Source organism: Centroberyx affinis, unplaced genomic scaffold (genome assembly GCF_046629955.1).
Source record: "Centroberyx affinis isolate AG114_WGS23_722 - 3 ecotype Tasmania unplaced genomic scaffold, CSIRO-AGI_Caff_v1 ptg000123l_1, whole genome shotgun sequence".
NCBI lineage: Eukaryota > Metazoa > Chordata > Actinopteri > Beryciformes > Berycidae > Centroberyx > Centroberyx affinis.
In genome coordinates, this window is record NW_027278824.1 from 115,643 (window position 1) to 142,252 (window position 26,610).

Below are 26,610 nucleotides of genomic sequence, written 5' to 3' on the forward strand. Positions count from 1 at the left end.
GTTGGCATAAAATGCATGTTTATGGTTTAAATGTTTGTAGATGTCTTATAATGATCCCATTGATTTTGGTATGGTGTTAGCTGCAGGGAAAAAGCACACAAAAAGGCTCATTGGATGGGTGGGGGTGCTATGCTTGGGCCTCTGCTTATTTGTTTGTTTAGTCACATGTTATATCTCACACTGCTGACTGACTGCTCACCCCTGCATTCCAGCATTTTCAAAATCACACTGATTTGCCCAAGGGCGTACTACAATTCCACAAAAACCAGGTGACATAGTTGGAACTGCATCATTAGCAGAGGACAACATGTTTCCTGTTGCCTTGTTTAAAAATTAATTGATAAATCAATTCTGTTTTTTAGACAACTGTTCACGCATGGCAGTTTCTATGAGAAACTTTTAAATGCTCACCTGCATTTGAAATGCCCCACTGATGACAACTGTTGCTCCTAACTTGGTGTTATTTTTGTTTGATGTTTTATGCTGCTATATTGTTTTATGTTGCGTGTCTGTAACCTTTATGTCTATCACTGATGCTGCTGTTCTCAGCCAGGTCCTTCTTGTAAAAGAGATCTTGTATCTCAATGAGACGTCCCTGGTTAAATAATGGTTAATTAAATAAAAAATAAAATTAGGCAAAGAAAGGCAGACAGCGGCCACCTATCCTCTCTTGGTATAAATCACATGTCACATGTCCATTTCAAAAGACTGGGGAAGTCTGACAGGCTCACCTTCTAAAAAGAAGTGGAGACGTGTTGAAAAACAAGTTTGGATGGAGCATGGCACTTCTCCAAAAGACTGAAATTCTGCAATCCATCGAACACCTTGTTTGTCATATATTTTTTAAACTTTGTCTCGTATTTTGAGGCAAATGCAAAACGCAGTAGATTCTGTATTGGTCAACAACGTTGGGCAGATGTAGCAAAGCAAACTGTAGAGACAGGGAGGTATGGTTCAGTTAGACAACTCAACTCTTTCCTGTTTTAGGCCACAGGTCAAGCAAAAAAAAGGATGGGATGAGCAGTCATTAGAAAGCTCATTTCCCTATGTGAGTTATCTGACAAGGCATTGTTGAATGTGGAGCTCTGTTTTAGCTGTTTTTCCTGTAGTAAAACAATAAAACTACAGTCTTGCAGTGACCCATTAGAGATGTCCCAGCTCATGAGCCAATGGAAGTCTCTAAAAAGTGTATACAAGCAGATCAGTTATGGCTCGGGTGTAACGAGTCATAAGTAGGTCCTATAATCTAGTGACAAAGTGACCAAGTAGGCAACAGCTCTCAGAGCAACCCTCCAAGGATGTCTTCATTTCTACAAGAAAAAAATCACTTCTCGCTCTCCAGCTGTCCACTATGAGAAATATTTGACTAGCTATGACTTTAACTAGCCAGAGGTTCTGGGAATTCTCATGCTTTTTCCTCTTTGTTTGATTTGCCTACACTGAGTCATGAAAATTACAAGAATGTTAATGTCCCTCACACTTATCACAACAGCTTGAAACCATACAATTAATGTGATATTTCACTTTGGTATACCATTTTTACTTTTTAGCAGGTTAATCTCCTGGAGAGTTAAAGGATTATGAAAATTTAAATAATTTTTTTTCAACTGTTAATCAATGTTCATGGCAATTTTATGATGAAACACATCCATTCTCGTCATAATCTTGACAATGCATTACATAATACTTTTTTCCTGGATTTTCTGTGCAAATTAGGTTTAATCAGTCACCAACTTGCGGCTGAAAAACCTATGGCTGAAAAATGTCGTTATGGTGGTTTACAGGAATCTGCATGTCATCATACATCCTACAATCTTTCCCACCCATCCGCCCCTCCCCTTTCTCCCGGCTCCTCATGCTCCTCCTCTCATTTTTCAAAATTGTGCAGTAGGAAGAGAAAGCCTCAAACTAAAGGCATCATAAGCCTTTAAGGAGAAAGTCCTCTTCCAACATCAGCATCCTGGGGATCCACTGTCACTAGCATTCAGGCTGTAATGCCGATCTCTCAAATTAAACATCACATAAGTGTAGGCAAGATTTGTAAGTCATTCCTAACATACCACTCACAATCTAACACAGGGGTGTCAAATCACGTGCCACGGAGGACCAAGAGTCTGCAGGTTTTCCTTCCAACCAAAGACTGCACCAGATGATTTCACTAATTAGTTCCTCCTCTCTGCTTGACGTTGAGCTAATCAGTGAAACAAGCTGCCGTGGTGTTTGGGTGGAAAGAAAACCTGCAGACTCTTGGCCCTCCATGGTACATAATTGGACACCACTGATTTAAATGGACCTGCTTGTACACCAGGGATGGGCAGCCATGTGCCATGGAAAACCGAGAGTCTGCAGGTTTTCATTCCAACTAGGGCTGAACGATTTTGAAAAAATATCTAATTGCGATTATTTTGACTGATATTGCAATTGCAATATGATTTGTGATATTAGAGGGAATGATAATTTTTACATCATTATTCTCATTTTAATTGAAAAACGTATTAAAATGATTATGGTGTGATTTTTGCGGGGATCTGTACCAAACAAAGATGTTTTCTTAAGTCTGTAGAATATGATGTGTAGGCCAGGACATCTCTGCAACACGACAATATTTAATTTAAAATGGTATTTTGACACACATTTTGCCTTTAACAAATATTGCGCCTCCTGCGATTTGAAAATTGCAGTAGGCCATATTGCGATTTCGATAAAATTTTGATTAATTGTTCAGCCCTAATTCCAACCAAAGACTACACCAGGTGATTTCACTGATTAGCACACCTTCAACCAGAGAGGAGGAACTAATCAGTGAAATCATCTGGTGTAGTGTTTGGTTGGAATGAAAACATACTCATACTCTCTGCCCTCCAACAGCAAAGTTTGCAGGCATGGTGACGTTCCCTATTCATTTTAATGAAAGCAGGCGTAGAAATTTTGTGGAGGAATGTAATAAGATCAATATTGAAAAGTTCCGCTACGCTTCTGTTCTGTGTGCACTCATAGGGGTTAATAAAATTTCCCAGCTCCAGACTAATTTCAAGCATGCTTGCTTAATCTAATATAGAGCGCAGAGTCACTAATACATTATTAGTCTTATTTCAATAATGGTTAAATTTGTGCTGAGTCTATAGTACTGAAAACTGTAAACACACAAAATTACGTCTCAGAATGTAACAATTTAACTTTTGTGTACTTTTCATTTTGAAAAAGTGGACATTGAGGCTTCACAGACTTAAGACACAATCTTAAACAGTTTCAACCTGGAATGTTATTTGATGGAACCTGATTAATCTAACTGGGTCAGAATAACCAAGGCTCATTGGGGGGATGATTGAGAATGACAAGCCACAGAGGAACACAGGGGTGTAGCAGGTGGGAGGAAAGGTGTCACATTTTGTTAGGGAGTCCAATCTTCATGGCTGTGGCCCTAGATGGCCTACATGCAAATCTGTTGAATGTACTGTATAACAAGCTTATTGTTTTGCTTCTCTGTGGGCATGAGTTTTTGCCCCAAGAAAACCACTGAATTAATGGGGATTTTCCATAGGAAAAATGCCTCTCCTGCAATTCACTCCTGTCATGATATAAATGTTTTCTAAGCTGTGCAGTGAATCACAAACCTAGCCCTACATATAAAGAATAAAATTGATTGCAAGAAATAAATAATACTATGAACGTAAAGATCATTAGACAGACCGTCCATGCCATTTGCTGTACATAAATGGCACTAAGTGTGCCGCACATATCCAATTTGAATCCATTTGACAAATTACAAATCAGCTACCCATCATCTTGTTCCCATAAGCAAATTGCTAAAAACAATTAACAACAGATGACACCTGTGTAGACATTTTCCATCTGACCAGACACTGTAAGAATGTAGTATTTGCACTATCCTTCAGACAGCAATCATGAACGCACCTGCACAATTGAGTACCGATAATGTAGACTGACTGTGCTGTGCACACCAAGCCTACTGACAATGTAGCAAACATACAAGGCAAATAAAAAAACAAAAAAAAAAACACTTTAAGCCCATCTGGAATTTTTTTTACATATATGCCAAGTTCAACACCCTGCCTCAATGCACTTTAACAAGGCAATAGGTCTTTTCAAACCACCTAGTGAAAGGCTACTGCGTAGGCGGACTTGGACAGTGGTACAGACACCTCTAATTTGTACTACAGGGGTTAAAGCAAAAAAAAAGTGACTGAAACTTCAGGCCAAGTTAACCTGTTTTTATGTAAAATAGCCGTGACCAAGAAAATCCCTTTGCACATTTATTCCATTTCAGTTTTGACCAATTCAAATCCTCTTTTCAATCTTTGACATGAAACAGATGATCAATTATTCTTTCACAGCAAGATTTTAACTTTACACGCCATATGAAGCAATCGGCACCCAATGAAGGTTACTGGCCAAGAGGCAGAAATAGCACTGTCATGAACCATTATGCAACTTAGTAGCAAATGTGGGAAGAAGGATAGTTTACACAAGGGCTAATTTACAGGACTATCAGTTTTTAAAACAGAAAAATAAAAATCACTCATAATAGTAACTTTCTTATCATGACTAGGGGCCAAGGGTGAAAAATGTATTTGAGTTAGTTTGGTATGAAGTAAAGTAACTAGTTAGTTTCAAAAGTAACTTTCCCCAACACTGCTCACCAGTAAACAGCTCAGGTGGAGAGAGAGTGCGCGTAAATCATTCACTGTCTTAGCTGAAGTCAGTGAAAGCAGTAGCACCATCTTGATTAACAAAAATTTAAGAGATTTGCATAATAGGCTCAAAAGGCTCTTTAGGGAGGGCTTCGGGAACCAAAGGCAATTCCCACTGGAGGGTGGCAGGACGTATTCTGTCTCACCTCTGCTCTATGCAGCCTGCTCTCAATAACGTCCCCATGTCGCCGGAGTGAAGTGCTGACATCTCTAGAGCCAGCAGGCTGAGAAGAGAGCAGGTTTAACTTTGAACAGCCTGCTCTTCCCCTACTCGCCAGCTGTAGCCAGTCAGCGGGTAGAGCTGGGGAGGCTGACCAAGGAACAAGCCTTGGTGAGCTCCACCCTCAGCTTGGCCAGCTGTTTGAGAGGGCAGCGTGTCTCCCCCGCAAAGCGAAGTCTCCCCCGATCGAGCTGACGCTTAGCCTTCACCCACTGATCTAGTAGGCAGCGGGGGTGGGTCATATGTGAGAGCCTGCTGCTCTCAACACTTGAGCTCATGTGGCCGGTAGAGAGGGGGCTATAAGAGAGACAGTAAGCCCACTGCTCAGGTTTCTCTCTTGTGCAGAGAGAAGACAGAAAGCTGCCAGCAAGATGACTGTGGGTGTTGGAAGCAGCTTTTTCCAAAAGTCCAGAGATCAGAGCCTTGATCCTCAGAGGTTCCGAACTAGATGTACCATCTATGAGATGATTAAGGCATCAAGAGGGGGCGGAAGGTGGAAACTGTAGGCCAACCATCGCTGTAGCCACCAAAAAATCAACATCAATCATCAAAAGAAATTGCATGATGCTATTGATTCAGCATGGACCAAGATCTCTGGAATGTTTCCAGCACCTTGTTGAATCTTTTCGCAGAATTCTGGAGGAAAGACGGGGTCTTACCTGGTAGTAGCTGGGTGTAACTAATAAAATGGCCACTGAGTGTAAAATACATTATTATAGATATTTGTGGTTATATACTGTTGTTCAACACATGTTCAAACCAAATAATTAATCATTATTATTGATATTGATGATTAAGTACTGCTGTATAGTACTTGTTTTCAAAGCAAATAATTTATCACCTCGAATGCGCTTTGAATGTACAAACTGGTTTTTGAAAACTTACTGTACATTTTGCATACTGCTTTGGCAATATGGTCTCTGATACAGTCATACCAATAAAGTCACTGAATAACAGAGAGAGTGGAAAAGAGGGGGAAGGAAGCAGGGATAATGGACAGAAATGACGTCTCTTTTCTGTGTCATAATTGAACGGTTGGTGAACAGTAAAAGTGGATTGTTGAGCTAAACTGATGTAGTCATTTTCAAATGTTTGCTGAGCCCCTCCTTCCCTCTCTTTGTTTTAAAAATGGGATAGAAAATACTGAAAATACATAGACCAACGTAAACATAAATGAACAAGCGTGGATAAAACCTCTATTCAACGTCTAACGGTAATCCTTTAATTCTCCGAACAGTTTTTACAATCTGAAGTGAGGGAGGAGCTCGCCTCTGTGTGTATTGCACGCTATATCTTAAAGCTGGGACGGAAAGATAATGACTTTAAGAAAAATCCAAAATCATTTCATTGGTGTGAAACAGCCCTCTTCATAGTGTTCCTGTGATGAAGGATGAGTGTGGCTCAACAAAAGAATAAAAACCCTTGGTATTTTATTTAATATGTGCTTGGAAACTCAATTTTGACCAAACATATTCTAAACCACTAGAGCAGACCATCATCTGTTAGTATGTACCATTCTAAGCAATACATCCAAAGCTTTGATTGACTAAATCTATTTTCCTCTTGAAATTAAACTGATTTTGCAAGATTTTCACTGAAAACTCTGTTCAAAATACACAACATGAGTAATATTTTTTTTAATGTTTTTTAATATTTAGCTATATTGCGATTGTATATCTTAATTCAATTGTGATCACTTCTGTTGGTTTCTTGAGTATCATTCCAATTTTCCAGATGTGGGCACTGTGAGAAAGCTTCCAAGAAAAACTATGATGTACAATTTTATTCTGGGTGCTCTAAATCTGTGTATGATGCTTTAAAAGGAGAACTGAAACACTGCCACCGTCAGAATGACCACAAAACTGAAAATGACTGAAAATCTGCTATTAAATGCAATCAACACAAAAAAAACAGCTGTCTACAGTGTATTTACTGATGCATGTTGAGCAGCAACAGAGGTTGAGGGGGAGGAAAGAGGGCCAACTAAGATGCCTTGTTGTAAAAGGACCTTAAATCAAGGCTTTTCTGATTTTACACCGTTTTCCTACAGTGACTTTGCAGACAAATGCTAAATGAGACTTTTTTTTCTTTCAGAGGAGGGCTAAAAAAAAAAAAGACTGCTTTTCAGAGACAAGGTACAGAATGCTGGGATGGGCAAACGTAGTCTATTCAAAGTGTATTAAACAATATTTATAGAGGTATTACAGTAGTGTGGTTCTGGGGCATGAGACTGAGGCTTCAGTGCAGCTGTGGCAATGACTGATGCTCATGTTTTCAGATGTGCTGAGCACATTAAGGGGAGCAAAGCGTCTTAGATGGGTGAGCTGCAGGGGTGTCATTGCAATGAAGAGACGATTATGATGCTTACAGTCCCACACACTGTCACACTTACCAGATCGCTTGCATACTAGAGAGAGAGAGAGACGGAGAGGTAGAGGGAGAGAGGCAACTTGTATACACAGGCTGGAGAGGTTTAGCAACACTCGGTGCAAAAGTATGAGCTGGCAGAGGATGAGTGGAGGTGGGGATGTCCACCCTCGGCTGCCAAATTCCTCCTCAGCATCCTCCATCCCAGAACATAGGGAGCAGAACACACAGCGGTCTGCCAGGGATGGTTGATGCTGGGATTCATTGTGTGTGCTATAGTAATGAATATGAGTGTAATAATGTTGAATATTGAAATAAGTGCTGATTGTCTAGGGAGTAATATTGCATGCAACAGTTTTGATACAAACAATTAGGTACTGTGGAAAAAAATGCCAGGCAGTTTTTACTGTCATTTTTGAGATATGATTTTGTTCTTTTTTCCATATTTCCCTAACAATCATTTTCTAGTATTTTATACTCTTTTCATACCTTAAGTTGGTTGAAACATTCTTGGAAACATAACTTGTAGTCCACCGCACTCAAAGAGAAGACAAGCCAACTATGATTTATGCCATTACTTTATTAGGCAGATTAAGATATAGCGATTCGCCAAAGCTTCGCAGGTTGTGAACCTGATGAAGCTTTGGCGAAACGCGTTGTTCGCTGTATCTTAATCTGCCTAATAACGTAATGGCATAAATCAAAGTTGGCTTGTCTTCTCCTTGAGTGCGGTGGACTACTTAAGTTTTGTTACATTGTGTTTCCTGCCGCCGCCAGCACCCTGGAGTGTTCAACCTGTTGTGTGCAGTGTGAGTAATTTGGATTGAGATGAGTATTCTTGAAAACATGTTTGGCAACCAATAGGCCTAATATTTTGAGCAATTAAGGCTGTGTTCACGTGGCCTTAATTGTGTCGGGCATGTGCAAAGTGTAACAGTACAACAAAACAAACTGGTTCAACCATCCATACACAGGAAAAAGAATACAAATTAAAGGGCTAATTTCATGCAATATGAAGGGAGTAATCTACGTTAATCTATGTTAACATGCCCATATGTGAGAAAAAACATCAAGGGAGCTTAAACAGAGAATAGCAGACAATCAGATATAAAAAGGACAGTTACAGCAGCACATTTTATAGAGAAGAATCACCCTATTTCATCTGAAATACATTAGAATTGAAAAAGTGACATTGTCAAAATGAGGGGGCTATTTAGATAGGGCACTTCTAAAGAGGGAGTCATTTTAGATTTCCCATTTGGGAACACTGAGTCCTTGTGGGTTGATAGGAATTGAATTAGATTATGAATATCCATGTGAATGTACGTGAAATTATGTGCTGTGCTTTGCCTGATTCCATTTTTCTAGTTGTCAAGGAATTTCTTTATATTATATTTCTTTATATATTTTTGTGTTTCGTATATACTTGTCTATGTGAATATCTATCTTGTAATGAAAATAATGTGATGGATTGGACTTTTGACGATGGAATTGCCCTTAAGATGGTGGTGTACTGTAAGGGTCACAGGACCGATGAAAATGACAGGCAAACTATTTAAGCAAATGATTACATTCCTCTGTACCACCCTGATAAAGGTCATGTAGCTGAAAATATTTGGCCAAAATCACCATGCTTCGATTATTGATCTTTGATGGGTGCCAAAGTTCCACCACTGGATATTTGTTCCCCCCAAAAAAATTAAATACTGGTGTGCACTGGATGGCACAATTAGCTTTGTTTTGAAGGAGGACTTAAGCAAGTGGATTAAAAAAAAACCTCTGTTTTTAGGCTGTATTTTAGCCTACCCTTTTTTCTCTGTTTTTGATTGCATTGTAGCCTAGTTTGTTATCTGTCTTGTCAGGTATGTGCCTATAAATTAATATATATATCCTAAAGCAACCTTTTTATTGAGCCAGAAAAAGTAATTTCAACATTGCGTCTATGCGTAGCTCTCATATAGTCCAGGATAATTTTGTCTATGTATAGACATCTAATAAACGTTCACTTTTCAACCCCATTTAAACTTAATTTAGCCTAGACGGCTATGGCCATTTATGGCCACGTGTTTTAAACATCTAATCAACGTAAAATTGCTCAGTGGGGTCTTACGTGATGTTGTGATATAAAAAAAACGGCCACATTAACAAGAGTATCGTCTTACACCTTGGACACACCGACTGCATAACTGTGTTGTGTTGCCCCGGACGTTCCATTAATTTCCACTGAAACACTGCATTTCCCAAGCTTTACTGCATGCCGGAGCATTTGCAGTGTGTTTCGGGTCAAGCATGCATTTTATTTATCCAACACTTACATCAAATTCAATGTGTAGACCTGACTGGAAGTATCAAAATATCCGATGTTGCGCTAGCTGTTGGTCGCTAGTTAGTCATTTTTATTAAATAATGACTAACAGTTATGAGACCAATATTAAAAAGAGTGGTCTTGATAGCACTACTGGACCAGCCGACATGAAAGTGCCAGCCAGCCGTATTTGTCCCATAAGCAGGCAGGAGAGTTCAATCAACTCATCCAAGAGCTTTGGCTGCATGGAGAGGAGTTGAGAGCTACTTTCGTCTGGACCCAGGCCACTTTGCTCCAAATGGTCGGAGCCAGTATCACCAAGATGGACACAAACTACCGGGAGTCCATCAGCCCAGCTGAACATTTGGCACTTTGTCTCTGGTAAGACGGGCCCCTAGAGTTAATAATAGATAGTCTTCAAAATCTGCAAAATGACCTGGAAACTCACCTGGAAGACCCACAAGCCCACCTGCTCACTGCGTTCAAGAACTGATGTCAGTTGCGTTCGATTACACGCAAGACCACGTAATGATGCAGTCGGTGTGTCCGAGGCTTTAGATGTAGTGTGTAACATTCTCTCCATACAAGAGATGAATGTGAGCAAATATCATGTTACAAGTTTGCAGCTGCTATTGCATTCTTTCAAATATTGACTTGCACATTTGTAAATTTTTAATGACTTCAAATTTAGAACACGGGTGTGTGAATATTTTCTGTGGGTCTAAATTCCATCATGTAAGTTCTCAGGATCCCTCCACACTCCACTCTGCTCACACACAGCTTTCTGCCATTCTCCCAACAAGCTGGCCGCTCCTGCTTGCAGGCCCACACCTGAACAAAGATAGCTGCTCCTGCTAACAAAAACTGTGCTCACTCATGGGAAATGTGTAAAAAGACACTAATGCCCTTGCTCTATGGGCCAGACTACATGGAACAAGAACCACTAAGTGATTTTTTTTCGCCATATATGCTGGGTCATTGGTCATTTTGCTATATCTTATCCAGATTTCTTAATGTATCCATGAAGCAGACAGAGAATGGCTGCTTTGGAAAAAGCTCTAGCCTACTTTTTAGAGCAGCGCACACATGGAATGCTTTTCGTGAGCCGACCAGTCACAACAAAGAAGAGGCAGCGCTTCACACTATGTAGGCAGCTGACAGTTTACAACAACAACCACAATGAAAATGGAGAAAATTCCACTAGAAAAGTTGATATTAGATGTTAGTGAATTCCTAGAAACTCTGATCGTAAAGAGTATGAGAGCACTTTGGGTTACCTTTGTGTTGTAGGACTTTCTAAGTGTTTTGAGAGTTGTACCTAAGTACTGTTTGATGATAGTGGCAGCTATTGCAGCTGGTCATTATGGAAAGAAGATGCACATCCCACACATTTTTTTTTTTTAGATTAGCATCAAATGCTGTTGAGACAGCACTTTTTCTACAAAAAAAAAAAAAAAAGCAGAATAGTGTAAACATGCCATAAAGGGCCATTTCTTCAGCTTTACATTTAAGTGTCAATTCCTTCCAAAGGCAATAATCAGCAAAAAGATACATTTTTCCCCTAATTCCCTAAAATGTAATGTGTCAAATCAGAATGATATAAATATAGCCAGTGTAACATAATCTCTCAATACATCATTGCCAAATATACTGTGAAAATTAAATTAAGTTCTATAATCTTCGAATTTTTAGCCCCCTCGATCGGTTGCTCTGTTCACCACTTTTGGTCACGTTGCTGAAAGTGTGCATCATGGAGTTAGATTGCAGACTCTCAATAGTGAGACCCGAGTTCGATTCTCAAAATGCAATGTCGTGTGTCCGTTAGACTCTTAGTATGTATATATATATATATATATATATATACATATATATATCTCCTTTATTTAACCAGGTAAAAGTCTCATTGAGATTAAAATCTCTTTTTCAAGAGTGACCTGGCCAAGAGAGCAGTGTAAACATTGTTACAACGATAGACACAAACAATACAAACAGACAAATACAACTGTCACACACTACAAACGAGAGAACACAGTATCCAGTTAATATGCAATACAAGGTCAAGGACAAAAATCCAGTTATGATGCATAAACAGGTACAATTTTCTAAAATGATTTCAGTGAAAATTTAGGAGCAATCACATTGACCAAGAGTACTATTTTCTCGATCCTTTAAAATTAACTTAAATTCCCCCATAGTAATCAGCTCTGACAATTTCAGGTCCTTCTGTACATTATTCCAGGAAGAAGGGGCAGCATATTTAAAAGCCTTTTTGCCTAATTCTGTTCTAACTCTGGGGACCAACATCTGTAGAATATTGTGAGAGTGCAGGCCATATTGATTTTGGTTTTTACACATGTATATGTACACAGATAAGGAGGAACCAGCCCAAGGAGAGATTTATATATAAAAGCCAACCAATGTGAAAGTCTGCGGACATACAGAGATGGACACTTAGCAGCAGCATACAGAGTACAATGGTGTACGAGATTGCCACAGCCAGTAATAAAACATAAAGCACAATGTTATACAGTATCCAACTTCTTTAGGCACTGGTCAGGTGCATTCATAAAGAGCAGATCACCGTAGTCCAATAAAGGTAAAAAAAAGTTGCCGAAATCAAGTGTTTCCTTGCCTGGAGGGACAAACAGGATTTATTCCTAAAAAAAAGAAACTTCATTTAAGTTTCAGCTTGGAAACAAGGTTTTCAATGTGTGATTTGAATGACAAATTCTGATCAATACTAATACCTAAATACTTATATGTTGTATGTATTTCAATTTCAACCCCTTGAGCAGTAGAGATCTTAGGAAGATTAGATGGTAGCTCTTTGCCATTTGAAAATAGCATGAATTTGGATTTGTCTGCATTTAACACCAGCTTAAGTTGAGTCAAATGGGACTTGTTAGTCTTGTAGTCTTGTAGACTTGTAGTCTTGTTAACCTTGGCATATTTGATTATTTCTTGTCCCTGCCACCTTAGGGTTTTATATTTTATATTAAACTAGACAAAATGATAACACAAAATGATCAATAATCACAATCTGTGGGACTATTGTTTGTAATAGCAAACAAATATTCCAAAACTCAAGGGGTGTACAAACTTTTTCACAGCACTGTAAATATATATTTAACAGTGAGCATAAATTAATAAATGAGTAGGAAAAAATATCTATAGTCATTTATTTACCCATTTACAGTGCCTTGTAAAAGTATTAAGGGGATTTTATTTCTGAGTTCTATGCAAAGCACTCTATTCTATCGAAGTGAAACTGAATTTGTAGAAGTGTATGTGAAAGTATAAAATTAAAATAACAGAGAAATATATTTTGCATAAATATTCAACCCATTTGCTTTGTTTGGGCTAAACGGCCACACTAGCAAAATGATTGCTAAACTTTTCTTATTTTCTGTTACTCAGATACATATTTAGATTGTATGTACTGTAGTAGTTCCGACCAATGTTTTACTTTCAAACATTTTTCTTTTGTTATTTGTCTTTCGTGCTAACAAAGCTGAGACCAGGTCTCTTCACTAGATCTTAATGGGACTCAGTGGGATTTTAGGGTGTAGGGTGGACAGAATACTTAAGCACAGTATGGGATAAATGGTTAGTTTATGTATGACATTAGAGTCCAGTTCTTGAGGTTTAAAAGTCGAAAGTGCTAAAATGTGCCAAACGTCAGGGAGTCTTAATATTTTTGCAAGGCACTGTATTTATGATTATGCATTGTTTTACTCATTTATCTATTGAATTATATTTACTTGTATTTTTTCAGTTATAGACAGATTTCTCTGCATATTATTTTATATGTTTATTTATTCTGTATTTATTAAAGGATTTATTTATTTATTTATTCATTTGTTTCTAATCATGGCCGATTCCAATACCACTGCAACTACTAAAAAAAATAAAAACAGGAAAAATTGATTACTCATCAATGCTACAGACCAGGGGTGGGCAATCATGTGCTACGGAGGGCCGAGATTATGCAGGTTTTCATTCCAACCAAACGCTACAGCATCTGATTTCACTGATTAGCACAACCTCAACCAGAGAGAAGGAACTAATCAGTGAAATCACCTGGTGACAATCTTCAGAGGGGAGTTTAGAGGTGGGATTTAAAGTAAAAATAAAATCAATGGTGGGTGGAGGGTATGTTGCACTCCAGAGTTTTGTGGCTTTAGTACTGAGTGCTTAATCTCCCACAGATCATAGGCTGGTAGTTTGTGTTTTTAGAAGTTTCATGTCTGAGGCACGGAGGCTGCAAGTGGGCGTACAGTTGTGGAGGAGGTCAGAAAGGAGCGTTCTTGACATTGGAAGCATAAAGGTACAGAGCGGTGGTGCTGCTAGAGCTTTGTTCAAGTGAGAACCCTGACTCGAGCTGATCTCCTCAACGGGACTGAATTACAGTAAAAGCTGAATGTGATGAAGGCACTGATGAGAATGTTAGCCACAGAATCGGAGAATGAGGGTCAGAGTCTGGAGATATTCTTGAGATGGATAAAGGCAGACGCAGTGAGGGATTTGATACAAGGAGAGGGTGAAGTCGAACATGAGTACTGGGTTGAGGACCTGGGAGGAGGGGAAGATGGAAGAAACTGTCTGCTATCAGGACTAGGTTATCCACCTTCTTGTGCAGAGTAATAAAAGATTAACAGAAGCCAGAACTGCTGTTGGGTTTCAGAAATTTGTACCGAATCAATTTTTTGATTCATCCAACTAAGAAGGGAGGGAAGTAAAAGCTGAGAGCTGGGATGCAATGGTATCTACATACAATCATAAATTTAGACCATCCGACTCAGTAGAGTAAACCACCTTGCCCACAAGTTGCACCTGTTACATGCTGCATCACTTGCTGAATACAAATGACTCATTTGTTTGATGAGCCTTGATTCTTTCACTCGCCTCACATTTCTGCATGATGAAGTTAGTCAGCTACTATACATAAATGCAATGCAGTAAATGGATAGGCGTTAATACCGGTACAGCAGGCCTACATTTAACTTTGTATTACAGTACAACTAGGTTATATGCTTATGTCTAAGTCCATGAGCAGGAAGCCTATGGTTCTAATTCAGAGTTGGCTGACTTAAAGTGGAATCCTACCAAAATGGGCTTTTATGTCGTTTTTCTGCATGGCATGTTCCTAAAAGTAAGGATTTTTTTTAATGTGAGTTTTAAGCTATTAGCACTCAAGATAAGTTAACATGTAGGCTAATCCTATGAAATCAAACTGCTTTGTCTGACATTTTTTTTTCTAATTCCAGATCTGGTTAATATAAATACAGTTAAGTGACTGTCCATATTTTTTTTCTTTCTTTCAAGTTATTCAGTTTGTGTGTGAATGATGTGTGTGTGTGTGTGAATGATGTGAAGATGAATTATTTAAATTTGACTGTGGCCAATTCCATCTTAAAATAGGCTTCTTTCTGACAGAAATTGGGTTAGATGTGTTTTCTACCATGTCAAGCTTATCAAAGGAAATTCAACATCATAATTTTAATGACTTTTAAAAATGGGGTTGGCTGTTTGTCTGGTAGATATGTTTCTGTGGAGGAATATCAACTTCACATGAACCAAACACTGCTGACATTTTCAATTAAACTAAAATGTATTCGCCCGAATAGACTACAATAAAGACAAGCTGAATAACAATGTGTAATCGCTCACCAACAGATTCTATTGTCAGGGCTCTGATTCTGGTGACCAATAGTTTTGACAGCTTTACGATGCGTTATCTTTCTCCGTTGTTTTATCTGAGCGTCAACTGCAAACTCATTACATAAAGGCCTATTATTAAACACAAGTAGTATTGACTGTGTGTGTGTGTATTTTTTCAACTTGAGAATTTGAGTTGAACCAAACTGGGGGACATCTATGGACACACCTCTATTTTGGAGAACCCAAAATTAGTCAAAATCAGTCTATAGGGCTCATTCATAAACCTTATGGGCAAGTTTAGCGTGACGTTAGTGGCAGGTACCGTCAGGTTAGGGCGTTTTCTCATTCAAAAACGTGAAATAAGGGGACGATATCAGCGTTACCGCTTTTCCTCGACCCTTTTTGATCATTTGCATAATGTGAAAGCGATTCATATAAGCACACCGTGCCGCAAAAATACTACCTGCTCTAGTCAGATGGTATATTGTAGAAATTGATGTTAACTAATGAAAATAAATTTAAATTATCAAAAAAATCAACAGATAAAATTACATTGTGTCCCAGGGCATTAATTATAATTGGAAATGTGAAAATATCTAATAAATATGACTCATACACTGGCTTTGCAGTTATTCATTACCGCTCTGATTGTAGTTATAAAAGCCAGTTTCTATCTGATATGATTTGGTTTATCGTGATAAAAAAGAGAAGATAGCAGGTGCTGGAGTGAAGTAGAGCTGAAGTATTTAAGAAAGAGAATGGTGCACACTGCTGCCAATGCTCCCATATATTTATTTATCTTACAACGTTTCCATAGGTCTTCATCAGGTCACGATCACCACCTATGGTCAATTTATCATTTCAGTAAGTGACATCATAAATATTCGGGTTTATCATGGTCAACAATGCAATTACAGCAGCAGGAGTGCATGAGGAGGAAGAGGTTTTCTCTGCCGTTCTGACACGTCTTTGCTGCTCATTGCACTAACTCACAGGTGGACAAGGTGTTGAATATGTAAAGATTAATTAACATGTTGGTTTTGATTTGCTGTCTCCCGGCCTACAGCTGAGGATAACACAGCGTTAACGTGGCTCTGTCACGGTATTCACAGCTGTCGTAAATTTATGAATCAGGTAAAATTACTGAGTCACAGATTTTTTGAGCCCCACTATTCTGTTACGGCAGTTTTATGAATGAGCCCCTATGTGCACTAAATGCAGGTGGCCAAGAGAACCTAATGTCAGTATCAGAGGGCTAACCTAACTCAAGTGATGATGACATAAGAATCAGAGAGGATTTCCAGTGTGTTGCTTAAACCGCTCCCTTTAATTCAGTTCACTTGGTGCAATGCAATTGTACAGAGCCTGTGAGCAGCCAAGTGGACAAAAAAAATAACCTTACCTCAGAATCTTCCACCACAGTTTAGTTGTCTGCATTCTTGACTTATTATTGCATGTGTGTTTTTTATGGTCTGTATTGAAATACCTGAACATTTCTCAGTCATGACATGTGGGGCCATAAGTCCTCATTAGCCATATGGGCATGACTATGGAGACTTCCATGCAGGATCTGTGAAAGCACAAACCCTCCCTCAAATGTGCTAGATATTCAATTTCTTTGGGGAACTGTAGTTATATACATATAACCTGACGTTAACTGAGAGATGCTATCAGTGCTAGCTGCTCTATAAGGCGAGTCTCACATGAAACTAACAGACAAACTGTGCAGAACAAACTGCTTGCAAACGGCTCCCAGTGTAGTGTTCTCATCATCAAAGCACAATGTACTGCTCACTACCAAACACTGCACATTCATTCACCAGAATGATGTTTGGCACAAACAGATTGGCCTACTGCCGAATATCAAATCCAAAATAACAGTCAATACAAATTACTTAAAACATTAAAATGTAGCCAATCTGACTGAAGCATAAGTCTGGAATAGTTTTTTCCTGTTCTAATCATGTGCCTGGATATGCAGTTAAATTCATATTGTAACTTCCTGCAAACTTGTCAACATCTGGGTAAGCACTGGAAGGCCAAGGGATGATAGGCAGTGGTCAGACATGATTAAATTGCACAGATTAATTGCCCTAAATACAGCAGATTGTGAAACTTTTGGCAGGGCTAAAAAGTATACTTTGGGCCAAATTTAGTCTGGGCCCTTCACAAAGTTTTGGCATCCTTGGGTTATCAAATTCCAAAAGAAACATGTTTTCCTAGCTAGCAAACAATAACGGTGCTAACAAAATTTTTGACAGCCCACGGAAATTGTCAAGAAGCAATTTGTGAAAAGGCAATTACCAGCTGCCTCTGACTCATTTAATCTATTGACTGAATCTGATTGATATTCTGCTTGACTGGTAATATAATGTTTGTGATTGCTGTGAGCAGATACCGTTACCGACTTTAGCACTGCTGATTGGCCCCCCAAGTTCTTTTCAGATACACAAGTATCAATGTTTGATGCTTGCCCCTAGGTGGCGCGCATCCAAGATATACTGATTTCTACTGAAGATTATGGGTTCATGATGAAATCCAAGTTGAGGGGTCCAGGTTGACAAGCGCATGTGTGAAATTGCCACAATTGCTTGTGGTGGGGCTTCATTGTGACTGTAACACATCATTGCCTATAAGCCCTACAGGTGGCAAGCATCTAACTGGCACTAAGCTAGTTTTCACTTTTTTCCTGTTTCAGGGGCTGTGGATGACAACTTTAATTAGCATTTTTAGAGTGTGTATCCTACTTCACTTTAATGGTAAACCTGTGGTGTTTAACTAAATCAATCTGCCTTGAGATCTACTCAAATATACCCCCCTCCCCACACACACACACACACACACACACACACACACACACACACACACACACACACACACACACACACACACACACCTGCCCTGCCATCCCGATAATGAAACGTTTGACACCATGTCAACATGACAAAGGCTACCAACAGCAAGTGGCTGACTCAGTAATACCGACAACAACACAGGATAGAGAAACTAGGCTACCCCACGCAAATGTAGTATGTTCTAGCAACCTCGAACACCGGCTCCAAAGTGATGTTGCGCATGAGGCCAGTGTGACCTTTCAGACACCGGTTTGGGCAACTTTTACGCCCCACATTACCCGAACCATAATTCTACAAATCCTCCCTACATCGGGATCAAAGAAACTCACACAGAGTCGTTTACGCCACTCGATAAAAAAACTGTTGTCTCTCCTTTTATGTGCCGACAGCCTATGAAAAAGTCACACACCGCTGGAAAGGCTATGATGACAAAATATCTTTTGGCATGTATGCGCACCTTCAGAACCATCACTTCGTCTGTAGCTATTCACCATGTCCGTCCGCTCACTGCTGTCACTTTACCACGACTTTCAACTCGGCGACGGACTAGGAGTTTAGCCCCTATACTGTGTCTTATCTATATAGCGCTGTCGTGAACAATTATGTGAAAGTATATTTGAAGCGACATAAAGTGCACGCATAAATTAACCAACCTCGTCTTCGCAAAGCTTGGGAAGGGTTGGTTAGTTTCGCCTGTTAAAGGGCTTAGGACATCGCTTTTTCTATACGCGACGACCTGCCCTTTACTTCCTAATTCCATTATTCGTCAATATTACAGAGTATTTCCCCTGGACGTGGTTTTAGCCTACCTCGTAAAGGTCTCCTGAAGCCATTCTGGGGTGCGGACTCCGGCGGCGCGGCGTTCTTGCCTGCCTTGTTGGCTTTTTTTGGACCCTACTCTCTCGGTGTTTCGGCGGAAGCCCCGATAGACGGGAATTAGCGAGCAGCCTTGTTATTCTGAGCAATCCGCAGTAGCAGATCAGCAGACAGTGTCAATCGAGCCCGGCGCTCTGCGATGGATCGTTCCACACTTAAAACAAACAACCATCGGGGCGGTGCTGTTTATCCAGACCCAAGTGGAGGACTGAAATTAGTCCGGCTATGAATGTACAGCCTAATGGTCTGCATGCGCCCGACTCCTCTCAGCTCTGTTGCAAGCCAACTACTCAGAGGGAGATGATAGGCTAGATGTCTTCCGCTCAGGCAGGGACACCAACTGGGACTGACTCTTTTCTCTACCTGTTCAGTTTACTGTCAAGTGAACAGCAGTCTTAATTATAAGTCGTTAGTTAATATATTAGACTATACAAAGCAAATTATTTGGAATTAATAACGATGCATGGTGAGCTTCTGAAGGATACAAAACTAAGCTTATTGATGTTCATCTTTACACCCATGAATTTCCCCCTTTGCCTTATGTGTGTGTATCATAACAAAATTGCTACCTGTATCACTTTGACAGTAACTAGGCTACTCAACTACGATTATTAATAAGTAAATTAAATGAATTAAACAGATACTGTACTGAGATGATCCAGGAGTGCCACATGGTAAAAAAAAAAAATACCACGCTAATTTCATCCAGCAGTTGCACCAAACAAATTGTTGCATCTAAGAGGAACACATTAGTTAATATTATTATGAGTTATTATTAGTGACATACTTCACACCATCATTTTTCACTTCCATCATGTTCATAGGCTATATGCTATAGAGATTTACAAGGTAATGTGTCACAAAGATTATCATGTTGCCTCACAGACCCCTTGAGACCTTGACATGATGAGGCTCAATCTGATATGTTGCTCTGAGAAAAGGTGGGTGAAGATAATCTAAGGATTCAGTATCAAAAATAATTTAGTGGTACACTATCACAAAACTACACCGGCTGAATGAACGATCATTCTGATTCCAAGCTTGCATGTTCCTATTGCGTTTACTCCCAACTGGAACAAGAAATATTTTCAGAATCATAAGAAATATTTTTTATATATATTCAGAGAAAAGTTTTTTGTTCTTTTTTGTATATGCAATCGATTGTTTTCATCTCATAATTTAAGGATAGTCCCACTGGAACATACAGAATGTGTGGAATTCTACAAACACACTTCTCTAGTATTTCTTTCTTTCTTCATTTCATATCATGTCATATTATATATCATATTTCATTTCATATCTTGAAGCAATGTTTTGCTTTGTATGAACATTTTAATTTTTCAGCACACATATACAGTACCTCTATTGGAGTTCATGAATGATCAGCCACCAAAATCAGCCTCACCACCAAAACCAAAGTCTAAAAATCATACATCTAAGACAACATACATACAGCAAAGTAAACCCAGGTTATGATTTCAAACGGAATCTAGGAGCATACAGTATATTTCAAGAATAACTTTGCCTGTTTTTTCAATGAGGACTGGGGAAAGGAGCTGAATGTAGGTGATGTACAGCTGATCCCAGGACAGTAGTGTTGGAGCCTTACTGCTCCTGAAGGTGTGCTGAAAAGTAAAAAATGTCTGACCGTGTTGCTTTAACAGGAAAAGTTTTCATCACTGTACAAACAAATGCTACAAAAATTGTGATTATATCAATTACATGAGCTTTTGCTTGGCTGACGTGAAAACACTGACCTGTGCACGCTGTAGTTATTATCAAAACAGTGGAGTGACTGTGCCTTTACTTTGCCCTTCATTTTAGACTAAAAACTATTGTGCTTTGGTCAGAAATATTTGAAATACTTCACAGAATGAGGTACAGCACAATAACTGACAATATCTTGAATATCATTTTCAATAACTCTTGAAGTTCAAGGGTATTTTATAGGCCTAATGACTTTGTTGAGTGTTAGCAAGATGCTGATTATATAAAGAGACAAGATAGACTTTAGCATATCACCATGACCAACAAGAATGGAGTGACACTGTCAGTGTTGGTAAAACACTGACTAAATGTATCATGATGGAACATGAATCAGCAATGTTGAGCTAATGCTTGCAGTTGCTAAAAAGCCCTCTGGTTGCGTATTTGAAATAATGTTTCATAATTTCATCACATCACTGAGTGTATACCTGAAGTGTCTAATATATTGCCAAACAGTTCATTCAAACCCTGGTGGATGTCACTGAATAAACCATGTGAGTTCGGTTCTCAGACAGTGGGGATTCTGTTTGTTCCATAAACAAGTCTGTGTGTGTGTGTGTGTGTGTGTGTGTGTGTGTGTGTGGGGGGGGGGGGGGGGGGGGAATTAGGTTTCCTGGGATCTTTCTGACACCATTTATTGTAGCCAGGGTCTGCATCTGTTACACTGCACTTCATGCGGTGCTCCTCTTATGAGTCTTTCTTTGAAGGGTATACTCGGCTTTCCCTGGTTGTTTTATTAAGCTACAGAGGGAAATGTTTTGAATGGGAGGAAAAAGGAACTTTGGACTTTCTTTTATGTAGTCACTCTGACAGAATCTGAAACTGCATTTTATATCATCAAATAAGGAGAGATCACGCAATTCCAAACAAGTTCTCAAAATGATTTCATCTTATATCATACTTCCATGTTTGATTATAGAATATTTCCACTCTTGCTCTGTTTTGTGACAGCTTAAGCTGCAGATATGAAGGAAGGGTGAGGAAATGGCAAAACAGGAAGTGTTGTCTGGGTAGATTTCAGTGTGCTGTAGGCTGGGAGACAGCTAGCTATAGATTTACTCCATGGGGTAAAAAATAGCCTTTTCATCAGCAAAGACCCCAACAGTTCAGAGGAATGGATTTACAAGTTTTCCAGAGTAGCATCAAGTTTCACCATATAGTGCAAATACTGCATTTTTCCATACTTCAGCTTTCTGAGTGACACCTATATCAGCTGTCGGCAGCGAAGCTACTGTCCCCTGTTTCAAATTATGGGTATTGGTGAAACAGGGGGATGATTGATTTCTTTCCTTTTATCACAGAGATGCTATTTCCTTTGTCATTAGTGTTGAGCCGCTTGCTATCGTCTGTTGTGACAGGTGTGATCGTGACTCGTCTGTCATCATCCATCATTTCATACACAACCTACAGCCCCAGAGGCTGAGGGTGCAGACAGTGTTGAAAAGACATCAAGCATTCAGCTTTTAGAGTCTTCAGTCTTTTAGAATATATTCAGTTAGCACAAAACGGGTAAGCTGATCCCTGCTTCCATCAGGAAATCTGAGCTTGAGCTCTGGCAGTGTTCATTGTCCATCAGTTTTGGGGATCAACCATTTATCTATCTATCTATCTATCTATCTATCTATCTATCTATCTATCTATCTATCTATCTATGAATGATATGATGATTTGACAATATGTATATATTTTATTTTGGCAGCCATGAGGTGCACTTGTCATCATAACTCCATGAAGAGACAGGGGTGGGAACATTAGCAAATTTCATGGCATTCGAATTAAAAATTGCAATTTCCATGAGGACTTTTATTGTGGAATTTTCACTGCACAAATGACACGACAAGCATTAAATAAGCAGTATGCTTTTAGCTGTTGTTAATCTCTCATTCAGGCATTATAATTGTTTTACAAACTGGAGTTCAAATGTTACCATTATTCTGGTGTGTAGCAGGGTGTTTCTGTAGAACTTGCCACTTCATGAATATATGATAAAGATTAAAAAACCACGCCTTTGGAGAGCCAAGTGTTCTTCATTGTTAAGCCTGATTTTGGGTACAGTGAGGTTTCACACTAGTACTCAACAACACAGGCCAAACTATTTTTTTCCTCATTGCCTCCTCCAAATAGGATGCATAAATTTATCGGCCCAAATTCAACTGCCAAGCACTGTATAGGATGATGTGGAGGTGTGAACCAACTTTATGGTTCAGTGAGGGCTAGTGCTTGGAATGCAATACAATAGATTTTTTTATTTTTGCCAAATTCAACACTCTGAGCAGCAAATTAAAAAAAAAAATCAATCAACATGGTCAACATGTAAGGGATAATGTAGGCTACAGTGGGCTGGTCATTATTGCAAAATAAGCTTTGACAGGGTGAATCAAGAGTATTTTTCAATAATGACCGTCTCCCTGTGCATTATGTCGCTTATTACAAGGCTGCTTACCAAGGACATTAATCATATTGATTTAAAATGATTTTATTACAAGCAAAAGCAATTTACAAGCTTTGCTAAAGAAATACTTCAGCAGGACTGCAACCATAGAAACGTGTGTAGCTAGCATCCATGGGCTACAGTGTAGGAGAAGTGCAACCATAGCAACGTGAACAAATCCGGTAAGATTGCCGTTCAACCTCTAAGCAGCAATCAAAAGTTTTGTGCTCTCTGAATAAATTAAAAGTAATATTCAAAAAAAAATCTTCCATGTTTCTAACCCAGGAAAGAGTGTTTGCAGTAACCAAGGATAATGTCTTTTTGACACAAGGACACTAATTAATTTGATTCTAAATCAACAAAAACAACCAGACTTCTTGACTGAGTGATGTGAAACAGCAGTCTGCTATTCGGAAATAACAGACCTTTTAAGACTTTCATTTGCAAATCAGAATTTAGCCTTGTAATAACGCCTATATATTGGTAAAATGCTAAAATAAAATGTGAAGTTTAAATGGATACACCTGAGGCTCATCAAACATTTAATTCAATGCATTGCTCTCAAAATGGCAGAAACAGAAAGAGGATAGACTTGTTTGAACTGACTTCACATTTTGTCTTCCCCACAGACCTTAAGAAATCACCATAGAACAGTAGGAGCTTGAATGGATCTTTGTAATTGGGTATAATGGCTCACATCACATCACCACATCATCATTATTCTACGCAAACAACGTTTCTCTCTCCTCTCCTGCCTTGGTTGCCCATTGTTTGAATCAGCCACTGGTCTAGGGGGGATGTCTAGAGGTCAGTGTAGCACAAGGCATTCTGGAAAACTGACCATTTGAGCAATTTCAGTAAGCTGGCTACTCTGTTTCTCCCAGTTTCTCCCCATGCCGTTTAAAAAAATTGGTGCACAATTCAGGCTGTTATGGAATATATAGGCATGGTTAAAGCGTGTTTATGTCCTCCCAGTGTTACCTTCCTTTAAAGTCACAATGAAACCGCATTTTGAGAGAATTTTGTTTCCTTAATGTGATGTATTTACTGATGAACCAGGATATCGGGGTGAGGAGGGACCATTCATAAGTGTAAACTAATGCGCCTCCTGGTACACAATGAAGTCACCACTAAAGATTTTCTGTTTTCCAGGAAGTAAAAGTAATGAGATTTTGATATAAAAACACAAGAAAATAATGTGTTGGTCTTTTTTTTTTGGCATAAATTGTTAAATAAATGTATGGTATGATAATTAGAATGAGCTAAAAAGGTGAAATAGTATAGTTTTTCATTTCATTGTGACGTTAAGAGACTTAAGCGGGTATACTCTTCTTTCCCTGCAGTGTGCCCACTCATAACTCCAACTGGCCTTGACTGTTCTCCCTCCTTACTTACGAGTATTACGAGTGCATATATTTTTAGCATGGGTGGCCTGAGTGGGAAACGAACCCCTAACCCTGGCATGGGTTAGTGGCATGTTCTGCCCACTGAGCCACACAGGAGAGCTTATCTCCTGAAGGAAAACATTGCTTACTCTTCTCCCCCCACTGCCCCCCCATCACGTCCTCCTCTCCCCTACCTTCCTCCTATACTTGCACCTTATATTGCTTCTGTCTATTCAAAAACACTTTATTTTGTCTGCCTGGCTCCTATACAAAGCACTTCTCTACAAAACACAAAGATTCAAGCGACACAGGGACATTTGCTACATCTTTTGTTTGGGTGCTGTGGCTTTGACTCTTGCACTCCTTATTAATGTTTGCTTGAAATGTTGATTGTTGGACTCATTGTCACTCGCTCTACATAATAGTAAATGGAAAATGTTAACATATTGTAATAATGAGAGATACAGTTTATCACATCGGCTATTACACTGGAGACCCCTTGCATATATACAAGCACTTATAGACACATACCTCAACCCCAATCAACTATTCCACTGCCGTCCAAGATTACACTTTTAAACAGGGCTGGTATGAAGGTAGACACTGACTGGTATTTCTGGAAAAATAGGCTCAGACTTAATAATGACGGCCTATAGGAAAGAGAATGTATAACAAAGTTAGAGTCAACAGGAATGACTTGTAAGCTTACGAGGACAAGCCTTGGGAACATGTCATTTACAATCTCCAACTCTTCTAGAACAGATATGACTGTATTTATTGTATTGTTTATGATTCTGCTGTGAGACTGTACAGTAGCACCTGTTACTTGTGCCACCAAACACCATAAGGTGGTGAGTTGCCTGAGATCATGGGGCTAAATTGAGGTTATTTTCTCATAGATTCTTGAAGCATATTACCTGCGAATGGAAAATAAGCTTTTTGAAATAACCCTAACTAACAACAACCTAATCACCCTAACCCTAACTAATTGTTAACTCCAAATGCAGACATAATCCCATCCCATATTTTGATTTTCAGGGGTGCTGTTACTGACTTGCACTCTATTTATAACTTATTTTTGTTCATTTTTGAATTATGAATTGGGCTTTTCTAAGTAATTAAATGATTTTTATACTCTGGGAAGGTTCCTAGTCTTATCAATCGAATTGTGCAATGATATAGCCTACTTGATCCAAAGATTCTCTCATCATTGCTATTTGCATGTGAAACAGGAGTTCAGAAAGTTGGATTAAACTTGTACTTTTGAAAGGAAGCTTCCGAATGAGCTTGATTGGCAGTGTGGATGTCTATTATATGATGGCAAGTGCAGGTCTGGTGAGTTCAAGACTGGGGAGAGGAGAGACTCACTCTGAATGAAAGCCTAAGGCCTTATCACACCTATAACATTGGTGCTTATTGACCCAGAATATTGGATTAGTCCAACTCTCCAGCTATTGTGAAGTATGGATTGAGGGGCATGACTGAAATAGCAGCATTAGCAGTACAAGGGTCTCTGTCAGAAATACTAGCCTTGATTATTAGGGGGGTCCACGAATGTCCCAGAGAGTAATGCAATGCTTCTTTAGCAGTGGGTAATAATGGTATCTGCATAAAGAGCTATTGAAAAATAGCTCTTAAATGCAAATTAAGAACCCAGACTGCACTGACCTAGAGGCCTAGAGTCTTCTGATTTTACAGGAGCATTAGTGTTTCTCATACATAGAGTTATTTGTTGTGGCTCACCTCAATAGATGGAAAACTGACTCCCCAAACTGGTAAAATAACATATCAATCTCACATAAGGACGCCACTTGCATTGCCCATCCCGTTCCACCACCATAAATAACCTAAAAACCTGTGGAAAGCACAGAATATACAAGTTTTATCATCATTTATTATCATTTTATCATCATTTATGAAATTATTTTTTATTTTATATGTTTTCTAAGATAAGAAAAAAATTGCCTTTCAAAGTTTCCTGGTCACAATTTAGCCAATTCTATAGAACTTAAAACTTTTTTTTTTTTTTTT

The 26,610-nt window shown here is 39.0% G+C and overlaps 1 protein-coding gene across 1 annotated transcript in view; it reads right to left on the reverse strand.

Moving 5' to 3' along the window:
• The window catches only part of LOC139652179 (chromodomain Y-like protein 2), a 45,077-nt gene extending 26,038 nt beyond the window's left edge, over positions 1-19,039 (reverse strand). Inside the window, exon 1 of the mRNA XM_071529168.1 lies at positions 18,930-19,039. Coding sequence (XP_071385269.1) covers positions 18,930-18,953 — 24 coding nt within the window. The 5' untranslated portion in view covers positions 18,954-19,039. The remainder of the gene's footprint in view (positions 1-18,929) is intronic.
• Positions 19,040-26,610: the final 7,571 nt, after the last annotated feature.